At 38.1% G+C, this 14,376-nt stretch overlaps 3 protein-coding genes and 1 long non-coding RNA gene across 4 annotated transcripts; 3 read left to right on the top strand and 1 right to left on the bottom strand.

The window, feature by feature from the left end:
• The first annotated feature begins 3,557 nt into the window (after window positions 1-3,557).
• On the top strand, window positions 3,558-5,010 carry LOC126913070 (uncharacterized). The gene is made up of 2 exons (XR_007707656.1): window positions 3,558-3,682; window positions 3,976-5,010. It is a non-coding gene; the product is annotated as an uncharacterized LOC126913070 (long non-coding RNA).
• Window positions 5,011-6,875: 1,865 nt separating this feature from the next.
• LOC126913069 (peritrophin-1-like) lies at window positions 6,876-9,224 on the bottom strand. Its single transcript, XM_050707799.1, has 3 exons — window positions 9,145-9,224; window positions 8,283-8,746; window positions 6,876-7,086 (listed from the first exon to the last, which is right to left on the bottom strand). The coding sequence occupies exons 1-3, from the start codon at window positions 9,149-9,151 to the stop codon at window positions 7,009-7,011; spliced, it is 549 nt and encodes a 182-aa protein (XP_050563756.1). The 5' UTR covers window positions 9,152-9,224; the 3' UTR covers window positions 6,876-7,008.
• A 2,584-nt stretch (window positions 9,225-11,808) lies between these two features.
• Window positions 11,809-13,161, top strand: LOC126912929 (uncharacterized). Its single transcript, XM_050707455.1, has one exon. It carries the CDS (start codon window positions 11,809-11,811, stop codon window positions 13,159-13,161), a length of 1,353 nt encoding a protein of 450 aa, XP_050563412.1.
• A 189-nt stretch (window positions 13,162-13,350) lies between these two features.
• LOC126912928 (uncharacterized) lies at window positions 13,351-13,773 on the top strand. The gene has a single exon (XM_050707453.1). The coding sequence runs from the start codon at window positions 13,351-13,353 to the stop codon at window positions 13,771-13,773; it is 423 nt and encodes a 140-aa protein (XP_050563410.1).
• Window positions 13,774-14,376: the final 603 nt, after the last annotated feature.

Raw genomic sequence — 14,376 nt, 5'->3', positions numbered from 1 at the left:
CATTTACATTCGAGATGTTCCAACAATTGTTCAAGATCTCTCTCTTCTCATCGTATTTTTTATGTTATTGGATGACAAACGATATTCCGAAATAAGTTCTTTTTGTATTTATCAAATATTTTTAAACTTTGTTTATACCTGAGTATAAAGGTTTGCAACTTTTGGGTGACCCTTTTATGAAGTAAATACCGACAATCTAAATATATATTTTCAAACACCCCACATTATAAAATGTATTAATAATATCCATTACACATAATCGTGTATAACTTAATTTCCATTATCTATCCATACAATGTTAAAGTCAAAGATAAAAAGCACTTCACTAAATGGATAGTCAGATTCCATCGCGTCTATGATCTTGCGTACCTCGGGGTCTTTTAATTGATTCTTCCGGACTTCACTTGGCCTACGTGTATATCTATCACAGTGAGATACAAGTCACAGTCGGTTTCGGGAGGTGAAGCAATAGGCTCTTGGTCGTCACTTACTTTGATTTTATGCGTAGCAAGGTCTAACGGTGGTTCCACGGCAGCAAACTGGGGTGATCTCCTCTTTAAAAAGGTTTCGAGTACTTCTCTGTGCTCTGGTAATACCATATTACCCTCGTCAGCACGCAGGGACACCTGCGTTCTGTTCGAAGATGTTGGTTTGCATCAGTTCGGCGATATTTAAAACGACAGATCGCACAAATGGATTGGGTTGCGGCGCGTGATTGTCACTCACGTCCACAAACTCCTGGCTTCCAGCACCTCCGGTTCCCGAGAAGTACCGGTGGTACCGGCGTTAGGTGACGACCGCAACGTCTCCACTAGGCATCTATTAGTTTCCGCTTGCATTTTGACAAAAGATTCCATAATGTTCAACCGCTACAGCTGTTATATACAATCAGAAACAAAACTTACTGCGTACTACGTACGGTAGAAAATTGAAAGACTTATTTAACTACTTCAAAATGTTATTTTAATGTCAAATGTAATGTTCTTATATTAAACCATACACAATTTTCTTAACCGACCGAAAAAATATTATTATTTTAATAATTAGAAATAGTAGCCTGAACCAAACAAACAGTAATAGATTTATTAGAACACTATTATATTTTTCGTGCTAGGGCTGTTCTTACCTTTAAAGTCTGTCCGAGCATAAAGGAAGGAATAGATAGGGACGCGACCCTGGCCTCCCGAGCGGCTGCAAGAACTTTCCTCATATCCCTCCGTTTTTGCAGTGTCCCCGTCAACCTTCGAGCTGAGGAAGTTGCGATCACCACTGTCTTGCAGGGGTGGTCGTAACTCCCACAGCTCTCCTATCCTACAGACCCACAATTCCCTACTAATTACCCCATTCCCTTTTCCTTTCATAAAAATATCATACAGGGCTGAATGAGGGGATTAAAGATCTTATTACCCCAGGAGGGTACCGGCTCCACCGGAGAATCCCTCCCTGAGCATGAGTGCTCAGGCAGCCCCGTCGTATCTGGGGGGGGCAAAATTCCCAACGGCGACGTGCTCTGCCACACGTCACGTCTTGTCTCCCCGTGCGTAGGCAGAAAGCGGGCTGAGGATTGCCTTTTTGCCACACTGAATGTGTGTGGAGGTGTAGAAGGCAAAATGGTAGAGATATGTGAGATGATGAACATGAGAAAGATTGATGTGTTAGGAGTGAGTGAGACTAAAAGAAAGGATGGTGTAGCTACCACCCATGGCCAATACTTTGCGTACTGGTCTAGTGTGGCAAGTTCCCAGAGGGGCAGCCAGGGGGTGGGAGTTATACTATCTGAATGAATGAATGTGTGAAAGGGTATAAATGTGTTAATCCCAGAATACTGTGGATTCGCCTCAAAATGGGCTTGACCAAATTATTTATAGTCAGTGCCTACGCCCCAGACATGTCAAAGCCAGTTGGGGTGAGGGAAGAATTCTGGGATAACTTGAGAGATTTACTGAATGAATGTAAAGAGAATGAAAGAATAATTATGCTAGGGGATTTTAATGGATAGGTTGGGGTGGCACGCGATGGGTACGAAAGAGTTTTAGGGCGATTTGGAGATGAAAGAGTGAATGAGAATGGGGAATGTCTTCTGGGTATATGTGTCGAGAAAAAAACTTCTTGTGACCAATACAATATTTAGTCACAAGAAAATCCACATGTATACGTGGCAGAGACATACAGAAAGGAGTATGATTGATTTCGTGATTGTAGATGAACGATTGAGGACGAAAATTAAAGATTCCAGGGTGTACCGTGGTACGAATGTCGGTAGTGACCACTTCCTCGTTATAGCTAGAATAGCGAGACTGGCGATGAAGTGGAGACATCGGCCACGGATAAGGGTGCCTGGAATTGAGAGAGTGAGAGTGGAACGATTGAGAGAAGAGAAAGCCTGTGATGAGTATAGAAAATTATTAAATGAAAGGACTAGAGAGCTACTGGAAGGTGAGGAATGGAATATAGAAGAATTTTGGAAGGAATTGAAGGACGCAATGATCGCAGTAGCTACACAAGTATGTGGTGTAAGCAAGAGAAAGAACCCTGGAAGCAAAAGAAATGAATGGTGGGATGATGAAGTGAAAGAGGTGATAGAGCAAAAGAAGGAAGCTTGGCTCGATCTATTAGCGTCAAAAGCAAATAGAAGAATGCTAGATAGTATGAAAGAGAAGTACATTCGTTGCAAAAAGAGAGTAAAAGAGTTAGTTAGCAAGAAGAAAAAGGAATACAAGGAAAAGATTGAAAGAAAATTCTCGCAGAACTTTCGAGCCAACGCTAAATTATTCTGGCATCTTTTTTTTTTTTATCTGGTTAGAACTGCCAGAGGCAAAGTTGGAGACTCGAAAGTAGGTATGATAAGAGACAGAAACGGGAGTGTGATTGGTGAAAGTAAGGATGTTTTAAAGCAGTGGAAGGAATATTTTGAGAATCTATTTGAAAGGGATAATTCGAAAGATGACGAAGGAAACGAGGGTAATGAATGTGCTAGTGTGGAAGAAATAAAGATAGATGAAATTATGAGTGCTATTAAGAGTTTGAAAGTAGGTAAAGCAGCGGGATATGATAGGATAACTACTGAAATGCTAATAGGAGGCGGAGGTGTGATTGCAAGCCTGCTGTACCTACTTTTTAATAAGTGTTGGCTCTCAAAAGATCTCTCTATTCTCATCGTATTTTTTAAGTTTTTGGACTAAGTTATGGTTATTATTACGATATTTCGCAATAAGTTCTTTTTGTATTTAACAAATGTTTTTAAACTTTATTTATACCTGAGTATAAAGTTTTGCAACTTTTGGGTGACCCTTTTATGAAGTAAATACCAACAATCTGAATATTTAATTTCAAACACCCCACATTATAAAATTTATTAATAATATCCATTACACATAGTCATGTATAACTTAATTTCCATTATCTGTCCATACAATGTTAAAGTTAAAGATAAAAAGCAGTCGTTGTTTTGCGGAAGCAAAACGCATATAATTTTGAAATTTAACCGCGCATCCACACCGCAGTTACTGTTTGTTGATGGACGTTTCTAAGTGTTACTCTGCAACAGCCGACAACCAAGTTAATAATATAAAGTAATTAAGCCACATAAGTTACAGATTGTTACCTTATGTTATGTTGCATTTTGTTGCTCCACAAAAGTTAACTGCGGTGTGGATACACGGTAAGGCGATTAAGAATATCGGTGAATAGGTAACAAATATTATTTTAATAAATCTATAATAATAGTACTTTTTCAACTTTGTTATTCTTAATTTTTTATGCTCATTGTATACTTTTATGCATATAAGTGGGAAACAAAATCTTAAGTTATGTATGTCTATACATATAGATACTAAATCTATACAATAAGCTAAGTATATAAACTAAAACATATAACCTAAGCAATTCTAGGTAAATATATATTAAGGTTCTTTTTGTCATGTAGACTAAAATCTTGCTACACATATAATTTACTCATTTGTTTTGTATCCACAGAGAAGAAACAAGAACTGCAGTTATGGGTCGACCGATATGGGTATTCTGAAAACATGAAATATAGAATCACGTCGAAGACGTGAAATAAATCCAAAGATGATTTCATTGTGTAGCCACTAGTACCCTATTGTGCCTGAACGCAAGGCGGATTCGAGTTATTTCCAATACTTTATTCTCCACGCGCGTGACAACGCGTGCCTAATTTTCAATCTGTGATATCACCTTCATTCTGCTGGCTGCGTATTGCAGCAAGTCGGCACTAATCTTAAGAATTACAAAAATCTGTAATAGCTCATCGATAAAGGAAACCCGATGTCATTTTGGCTACAATAAAACATTAGATAAGTTGGATGACGGTGAGACGTAAAATATTGTGGTCCAGAAACATGTGCGGTCTAATAGGACTGACTTTTCTGATAGTGAACGAATTATTTAATTATTTAGCAGATAATTGCTAGCCTTATTAATATAGCGACAACATTAATAATTGTTGAACAAGGTGAACCAAAACATTTAGTAGTAACTGAAAATATGTTGTCGAAATTTGCATTTTTGTATACTACTAGGAACATAGAAAGGTCTAGAGGAAACGGAAAAGTGATGTTATTGTCATCCTATTGTTTTACGTGTCTGTTTGATTACTCATTAAACATGATTGCCTTCTTATTTCTTTAAAAAATAAATTATTTGTAAAAAACATATTATTTTATTTACAATCTGAACTTTTTGTAGTTAAGAAAAAAGAAGTTTCGTCGAAACTTCGCAAATTTCTTACCACATACTACATTTATTGCGAACTTTCGTGAATAAATATGAACGAATGAAATGAAACTTATGACGGGATATTTACCATGTTTATTCACTTCGATGGATTGCGATATTTCGGCACTGTTGCAAGCGCCATGATCACGTCATGATGATTATCATCATCATCATCCGTGAATAAACATAGTAAATATCCCGTCATAAGTTCTAATAATAGTGTTAGTGACTATGTCTGTTTAAAAACTTATATGAATAAAATGAAGATAAATACATAGGTTTTGATTTTAAATTAAAAATAAAACGTTATTTTAAGTAATTTCATTAGTAAATCAATAAAACCTACGGCCGAAAATTAAACGAAACTTCGGATTCGAGAACCGGAGTAGGCTCCCCAGATTTCATTATACAGGAAACAAAAAAAAACGAATCAAAGAAGATCAACATAGTAAAGAGTAAAGAAAAAATAATTCTTTTAGCTGGACTGGAAACCAATGTAATGTGTGCGTAATGGACAAATGTTTTTATGCAAATACGTATTAAATTACCCACACGTGTATATTGCATAACGCTGTAAATGATTGTTGTGTCCATATGTGGCCTGCTAACTAATTAGCTTGACCGAATGTACTTTCTATTTTCTAAAACTATTTACACTACTGAGATACGGTGAGGGAAGAATTGTGAAGAGACCGAGACATTTCAACTTCCCCTTGAGCAAGCATTGTGATTAATGCTCATTTCTTGAGAAGGACTAAGTAAGGATATGTGTCGGAGATAAGGTGTGGGCGATACTCTTCGTCACTCATAAGTAGCGGAATGTGTAGGCAGCAATAAAACAATAAAATCTTGAAATGATTGTTTATTTTCGTAAATTGCACTGTTACTATACCGTACATAATTATCTACTGATGGGGCCGACATTTCCTACCTACTACTCTGAGAAGAAATGCCGAAACAAACTCAGAGGTCTCAGTCTTTCATAGTGGAAACATGGTTTACATCAAAGATAAGTCAACTCTAATTGTAATAATGTTCACTTTACTAAATGACAAATTCACAACACCCATTCTTATGATTGCAATCACTGATCACTGATCGACTGACAGTATTTCCAGTAAGTAGTCGTGCGCTCGGAATCTAAGACAAGAGTGAGTGCTGTCGTGCAATGTTTATTCGTCCACGTCCGTCGTTTATAGTCGGGAGTTGATTGCCGATGCTTGTCGGCATAAATCTTTCGAGCCTTTTGGGTTTTCTCGTGAACATCACGAACCACCAAAAGTACGGACGATATCTTCTTAACGCCCCACACTAATTTGCACACTACATACACTTCACTAAATGGATCGTCACATTCCATCCACCACACATTCCATGGTGTGACATCAGCATTAGTACTAAATTTGCGCCTAACAGTTCTCGAGAAGTACCGGTGAACGGCGTTAGGTAACGACCGCAGTGTCTCCACTAGGCACCTATTAGTTTCCGCTTGCATTTTGACGAAAGATTCTATAATGTTCAAGGTGATTCAAGGAACCGCTGTTATAAAACTTACTGCGTACTACGTACGGTAGAAGATTGAAAGACTTATTTAACTACTTCAAAATGTTATTTTAATGTAAAATGTAATATTCTTATATTAAACCATACACAATTTTCATAACCGACCGAAAAAATATTATTATTTTAATAATTAAAAATAGTAGCCTGAACCAAACAAACAGTAATAGATTTTTTTTAACACTATTATATTTTTAACGCAGACGGCTTGGTATCTGTTGAGATAGAACGGTTAAAGCATTAACTGCCGAAAGAAACTGTTGAAGGCAAATCCTCCGCTAAGCGTCGGACACCAGTGACCGACATGGCGCTAATGAGTGATGCAATAATTTAATTGGCGAATTTTAACATTTAACTCAACAGTAAATTTTAAAAATTGAATATAGGGCAATCCGACACGTGAGCAGATAGTTTAGAATAGTGCCTATTCATTATTATTTTTTTAAACCATTCGTTAAGTCACTTCAAGCCTTGCGTAATAAATAAGATTTAATATCTCGTAAAAAATGTGAGATGGTGTTATTATGGAATCTACGTTTAGTGTCTATGTTTTTCAGGAGATAACTTATTAAAAACACTTTAATTAGCTTGCTTAGATTTTATTCATAGAAAATGTTGTAGAGTATAAAATATGCAAAAAAAATAAAGTATAAATTATTTTCACATTGTCTTGTTTAAATTCATTTTAATTATTGTGGTCTTCAGGTTAAATTATCTCAGTGATTGTCTGGATTCCAAATGTTTGTTGAATGTAGCTGAGCATCCGGCAGCCCAAGGCCAGTCGCAAACCTGGAGAAAAGAAAATATTACGTTATTAATAAAAAAAAAATAACATACAATTTTTACCAACAACAAGAAATAAGTGTTATATCTAGAAATAAGCTTATTATTTTTATTGTAACTTTCGTGAGACATACTAAATTAATTATCATGTTAACATAATTAAATAAGCTCATTCTCATTGTTACTTCATAATTTTAACGTTAATATCTTTAAGTACTTTATAGGTGGAGATGGTTGTTCCCCTTTTTAGGGAGCCGTAGCCAAATGGCAAAAAAACGTAACCCTTATAGATTCGTCATGTCTGTCTGTCCGTCCGTCCGTATGTCACAGCTATTTATTTCCGAAACTGGCTTACATAGTTGAAACTTTGTAAGTTGATGTATTCTGGTAGCCGCTATTCGAATATTAAATAAAAAATAATAAAATAAAAAACTGATTCCAAAAAATTTTTTTTTTTTCATCTAACCTAACCGTGATGGGTGACTATGGATAGGGCTTTAAAAAAGACATTAAGGTTCCTAAAACCATTTTTCGTCAAAATCAATCGTTTGATAGATAGACACTCCCAAAGTGGAAAAATGTGTGCCCCCCCCCCCCTCTAACTTTTAAAATAAAGGAGTGAGAAAACTAAAAAAAAAATATGTTGTAGATTTCAAAAAAACTTTCAACGAAAATTGATTTGAACGAGATATCATTACTAGTTTTTAAGAAATAATATATTTTCAAAAAACGCAAATATAACTTTGGCGTTCATACAAACAATATGTAAAACCAAGTTATTTTATAACTTTTATATTATTTCATCTACTTGCTGCTACGCTACTGCGGGAATCGACTCTGTTACACGTTGCGCGGAATATGCATATACAACGAGTATCAATATTGCGGTCATATTTTCATTGAAATAAAAATAAGTCATCTGCCTTCTCAGGTGAAGTCCTTACTTCACCTGTAAGTTGAAATAAAGACAAATGTCTCCTTTGTTCACTTGGGTGATATTATCCAAGCTTTTAGTGTAAACAATGTGAAATAAACCACGCTCGGAGCTCTCTTTCAATACTATGTCAGGAGTCTCATTATAGAGCGAACCTTTTGTCATACATCTGAAGCGACGTTAATTTCTGTGAGAATATTCGAATCAAAAAACATAAGCCCGTATCATTATGCAAAAAAGTGAATGTGAGTATCTAAATTTGACTTACCTGAAGCTTTCTGTTGAAATGTAAAGTAGGTGGACAGTTCCTCATTACCCGTCCTCCCCAGACGCAGTAGTAGAAGGCGTTACAGTCAGTTTGGTGAGGCAGCAGCCAGTGGATACGAGGGTTCGCAGGGCATCCATTGGGCAAGAACTCGTCAGGTATTTCAATTGGAGGTACGGTGGAGGTGGTGGTGGTGGTGGTGGAGTTACTCACCACAGGAATATTACGGCCCTCACAATTTACGTTTTCTGGCCAGTCACAGATCATTGTTTTCTTGTTAAAGAAAAGGCCTGACGGGCAATTCATCTCAACGCCCTCGCCCTCGCCCCTACATAAAAAGAATTTGTCGCAATCTTTATGTTTGAGCAGCACTGGAACGTCCCCGTTGGCTTCCTGTTCTTTCGGGCATTCTTCTAATTGGGCCCGCCCAACGGCCGCGTACAAGATGACCAATGATGCAATTATTCCTAAAAATATAAACAACTTTAATCCAAATATATAAAACAAAGACAAGTTTGTTTCAACAATTATAACTCGACATCTGTGGGACCAATTTTCATGTTATTTGATTTGTTGGATTTTTCTTCTTCTCGAATAGTAGAATACATCTTAAAAACAATAAATCTCGACGAGTACATAATTATGAGAGAGATATATATACGTTTAGTGTATTAAGTTCATCAAAACTTAAATTAACTAAAAGGTGATACAACATTCATTGACTGTTAGGCGGTACAAAGTTCGCCGGGTCACCTAGTAAAATAATAAGTGAATAAAAATACTTATCCATTTCAAAAATGCCTTGAATATTTTTTTGTTTAATATCGAACCGGTCGCAAAATTTAATTATTTCACTGTCACTTACCTTTCATTGTGAGTTGCAGATCCAATTGAATACTCCAGCACCACTTCTAATGACATTTATACCTTAACCAAAGTAGGAAACAATGTTCCTTTAATCTATTACATGATCAATTAATGTATCACAACATTTTGTCATCAAAATTGCAACAGAAATATACAGGGCGTCCTAAATATAACTTGAAAGTTTTGAGTCCCCATGCAAATTTTAAGTCCCATTCGTTATTTCCTATGAAAGGAGAGAGAAGAAAATTAGACCGCTCTGTATTCCGCTATATAAATATGCAAGAAAAGTAAATTAAGTCTTCCAAACAAAATATTCATTACAACAATAAATCCAGTTTGTACACGGTTACGTTGGAAGAAGTAAATGATGGTACGAACATAGTTTGGGATAGTTCTCGTCAGTTCCTGGGAGGCCTATGTTGCAGCAATATTGAGCAATGGGTGTCTTGTGGCTGATAAACATGATGATGATGATACGTTGTAAATATATCGAATGTAGTAACTGTTATGATCATTTACATTCGAGATGTTCCAACAATTGTTCAAGATCTCTCTCTTCTCATCGTATTTTTTATGTTATTGGATGACAAACGATATTCCGCAATAAGTTCTTTTTGTATTTATCAAATATTTTTAAACTTTGTTTATACCTGAGTATAAAGGTTTGCAACTTTTGGGTGACCCTTTTATGAAGTAAATACCGACAATCTAAATATATATTTTCAAACACCCCACATTATAAAATGTATTAATAATATCCATTACACATAATCGTGTATAACTTAATTTCCATTATCTATCCATACAATGTTAAAGTCAAAGATAAAAAGCACTTCACTAAATGGATAGTCAGATTCCATCGCGTCTATGATCTTGCGTACCTCGGGGTCTTTTAATTGATTCTTCCGGACTTCACTTGGCCTACGTGTATATCTATCACAGTGAGATACAAGTCACAGTCGGTTTCGGGAGGTGAAGCAATAGGCTCTTGGTCGTCACTTACTTTGATTTTATGCGTAGCAAGGTCTAACGGTGGTTCCACGGCAGCAAACTGGGGTGATCTCCTCTTTAAAAAGGTTTCGAGTACTTCTCTGTGCTCTGGTAATACCATATTACCCTCGTCAGCACGCAGGGACACCTGCGTTCTGTTCGAAGATGTTGGTTTGCATCAGTTCGGCGATATTTAAAACGACAGATCGCACAAATGGATTGGGTTGCGGCGCGTGATTGTCACTCACGTCCACAAACTCCTGGCTTCCAGCACCTCCGGTTCCCGAGAAGTACCGGTGGTACCGGCGTTAGGTGACGACCGCAACGTCTCCACTAGGCATCTATTAGTTTCCGCTTGCATTTTGACAAAAGATTCCATAATGTTCAACCGCTACAGCTGTTATATACAATCAGAAACAAAACTTACTGCGTACTACGTACGGTAGAAAATTGAAAGACTTATTTAACTACTTCAAAATGTTATTTTAATGTCAAATGTAATGTTCTTATATTAAACCATACACAATTTTCTTAACCGACCGAAAAAATATTATTATTTTAATAATTAGAAATAGTAGCCTGAACCAAACAAACAGTAATAGATTTATTAGAACACTATTATATTTTTCGTGCTAGGGCTGTTCTTACCTTTAAAGTCTGTCCGAGCATAAAGGAAGGAATAGATAGGGACGCGACCCTGGCCTCCCGAGCGGCTGCAAGAACTTTCCTCATATCCCTCCGTTTTTGCAGTGTCCCCGTCAACCTTCGAGCTGAGGAAGTTGCGATCACCACTGTCTTGCAGGGGTGGTCGTAACTCCCACAGCTCTCCTATCCTACAGACCCACAATTCCCTACTAATTACCCCATTCCCTTTTCCTTTCATAAAAATATCATACAGGGCTGAATGAGGGGATTAAAGATCTTATTACCCCAGGAGGGTACCGGCTCCACCGGAGAATCCCTCCCTGAGCATGAGTGCTCAGGCAGCCCAGTCGTATCTGGAGGGGGCAAAATTCCCAACGGCGACGTGCTCTGCCACACGTCACGTCTTGTCTCCCCGTGCGTAGGCAGAAAGCGGACTGAGGATTGCCTTTTTGCCACACTGAATGTGTGTGGAGGTGTAGAAGGCAAAATGGTAGAGATATGTGAGATGATGAACATGAGAAAGATTGATGTGTTAGGAGTGAGTGAGACTAAAAGAAAGGATGGTGTAGCTACCACCCATGGCCAATACTTTGCGTACTGGTCTAGTGTGGCAAGTTCCCAGAGGGGCAGCCAGGGGGTGGGAGTTATACTATCTGAAAGAATGAATGAATGTGTGAAAGGGTATAAATGTGTTAATCCCAGAATACTGTGGATTCGCCTCAAAATGGGCTTGACCAAATTATTTATAGTCAGTGCCTACGCCCCAGACATGTCAAAGCCAGTTGGGGTGAGGGAAGAATTCTGGGATAACTTGAGAGATTTACTGAATGAATGTAAAGAGAATGAAAGAATAATTATGCTAGGGGATTTTAATGGATAGGTTGGGGTGGCACGCGATGGGTACGAAAGAGTTTTAGGGCGATTTGGAGATGAAAGAGTGAATGAGAATGGGGAATGTCTTCTGGGTATATGTGTCGAGAAAAAACTTCTTGTGACCAATACAATATTTAGTCACAAGAAAATCCACATGTATACGTGGCAGAGACATACAGAAAGGAGTATGATTGATTTCGTGATTGTAGATGAACGATTGAGGACGAAAATTAAAGATTCCAGGGTGTACCGTGGTACGAATGTCGGTAGTGACCACTTCCTCGTTATAGCTAGAATAGCGAGACTGGCGATGAAGTGGAGACATCGGCCACGGATAAGGGTGCCTAGAATTGAGAGAGTGAGAGTGGAACGATTGAGAGAAGAGAAAGCCTGTGATGAGTATAGAAAATTATTAAATGAAAGGACTAGAGAGCTACTGGAAGGTGAGGAATGGAAAATAGAAGAATTTTGGAAGGAATTGAAGGACGCAATGATCGCAGTAGCTACACAAGTATGTGGTGTAAGTAAGATAAAGAACCCTGGAAGCAAAAGAAATGAATGGTGGGATGATGAAGTGAAAGAGGTGATAGAGCAAAAGAAGGAAGCTTGGCTCGATCTATTAGCGTCAAAAGCAAATAGAAGAATGCTAGATAGTATGAAAGAGAAGTACATTCGTTGCAAAAAGAGAGTAAAAGAGTTAGTTAGCAAGAAGAAAAAGGAATACAAGGAAAAGATTGAAAGAAAATTCTCGCAGAACTTTCGAGCCAACGCTAAATTATTCTGGCATCTTTTTTTTTATCTGGTTAGAACTGCCAGAGGCAAAGTTGGAGACTCGAAAGTAGGTATGATAAGAGACAGAAACGGGAGTGTGATTGGTGAAAGTAAGGATGTTTTAAAGCAGTGGAAGGAATATTTTGAGAATCTATTTGAAAGGGATAATTCGAAAGATGACGAAGGAAACGAGGGTAATGAATGTGCTAGTGTGGAAGAAATAAAGATAGATGAAATTATGAGTGCTATTAAGAGTTTGAAAGTAGGTAAAGCAGCGGGATATGATAGGATAACTACTGAAATGCTAATAGGAGGCGGAGGTGTGATTGCAAGCCTGCTGTACCTACTTTTTAATAAGTGTTGGCGATCCGGTTGTGTGCCGGGAGACTGGGCCAAGGCCGTAATTGTGCCACTTTATAAAGGAAAAGGATCACAGCAGGAGTGCAAAAATTATCGCGGTATAAGCCTCCTAAGCGTAGTAGGAAAGTTGTATGCCAAGATATTGATTGAAAGAGTGATAGATGTGACTGAGAAGAAAATCTGGGATGTGCAAGCGGGATTTCGAAAGGGAATGGGATGTACGGATCAAGTCTTTTCGTTAAGGTGCATTTCAGAGAAAGCCCTATCAAGACACCAAAGGGTTTTCTGTGCCTTTATTGACCTCGAAAAGGCTTACGATAAAGTGATGAGGGATGAATTATGGTCGGCTCTGTATGGCCGTGTATGGGGTGGATAGCCACCGATTCGGGCACTTAAATTCTTATATAAGGACTCGAGTGCCTCTGTCAGGACAAATGGGGACTACACGGAGTGGTTTGGCATTAATCGGGGTGTTAGACAGGGCTGTGTAGCATCTCCTTGGCTGTTCAACTTATTCATGGACAGTTGTTTGAACGATTTGAAAGTAGGTGAGTGTGGGTTAAGAATGAGTGACACAGTGATCAAAACATTGTTGTACGCCGACGACCAGGTACTTATTGCCTCATCGGCCGAAGAACTACAACGAATGATCACTGTGATGAATGATGCTTTTGAAAGGAAAGGTATGAAAGTCAATGTAAACAAGACGAAAGTGTTGGTGATAGAAAGGAATGAATTAGTAACAAAATGCCAGGTAATGATAGGTGATGAAAAATTGGAACAAGTGAATGAGTTTGTTAACCTAGGGTCTTTATTTACGAGAGATGGAAAGTGTGAGGGAGATATTGAAAGGAGAGTGAAAGCGGGAAATAGTGTCAATGGTGCTTTACACTCTGTAATGTCGAGTAAAATTATATCCAGCAAAGCTCGACTTGCGGTAATACAGCGTGTACTAGCACCTACACTTATGTATGGTAGTGAATCATAGGTGTGGCAGAAGAAGCATGAAAGCAGGATTAATGCGGTGGAAATGAGAGCCTTGAGAAGTATGTGTGGAATAAAACTGAGTGATCGAGTGAAAAATAGTGTTGTTAGAGAAAAGTGTGGTTTGAAAGACGATGTAGTGACAAGGATTGAAAAGGGAATGTTACGATGGTTTGGACATGTAGAAAGGATGGATGAAAACAGATTTATGAAAGAAGTATACAAGGCGAATATGAGTGAGACCGTCGGTAGGGGGCGCCCCAGACGGACATATAGCGACCAGATTGGCGATATATTAAAAAAGGGCCAAATTAAAAGTACTTTTAACCGACGAGCATGCATGAAAAGACTGATGACTGTTGATGAAGCGAAAGAAGTGTCTAAGAACCGTGGCAATTGGCGTTCTATTGTCTCTGCCTACCCCCATGGGAGACAGGCGGGAGGTTATGTATGTATGTATGTACTATTATATTTTTAACGCAGACGGCTTAGTATCTGTTGATATAGAACGGTTAAAGCATTAACTGCCGAAAGAAACTGTTGAAGGCAAATCCTCCGCTAAGCGTCGGACACCAGTGACCGACATGGCGCTAATGAGTGATGCAAT

The sequence above is a fragment of the Spodoptera frugiperda genome, chromosome 3, assembly GCF_023101765.2.
Source record: "Spodoptera frugiperda isolate SF20-4 chromosome 3, AGI-APGP_CSIRO_Sfru_2.0, whole genome shotgun sequence".
NCBI lineage: Eukaryota > Metazoa > Arthropoda > Insecta > Lepidoptera > Noctuidae > Spodoptera > Spodoptera frugiperda.
This window is presented reverse-complemented; position numbering and strand designations above follow the sequence as displayed.

Excerpts from the sequence above, each read along its gene's own strand:
- LOC126913069 (XM_050707799.1), bottom strand. Across the intron at positions 7,087-8,282 it reads ATTTCAACAGAAAGCTTCAG|GTTTGCGACTGGCCTTGGGC; the intron begins GTAAGTCAAATT and ends TCTTTTCTCCAG.
- LOC126912929 (XM_050707455.1), top strand. The coding sequence starts at position 11,809 with ATGTATACGTGGCAGAGACATACAGAAAGGAGTATGATTGATTTCGTG.
- LOC126912928 (XM_050707453.1), top strand. The coding sequence starts at position 13,351 with ATGAGTGACACAGTGATCAAAACATTGTTGTACGCCGACGACCAGGTA.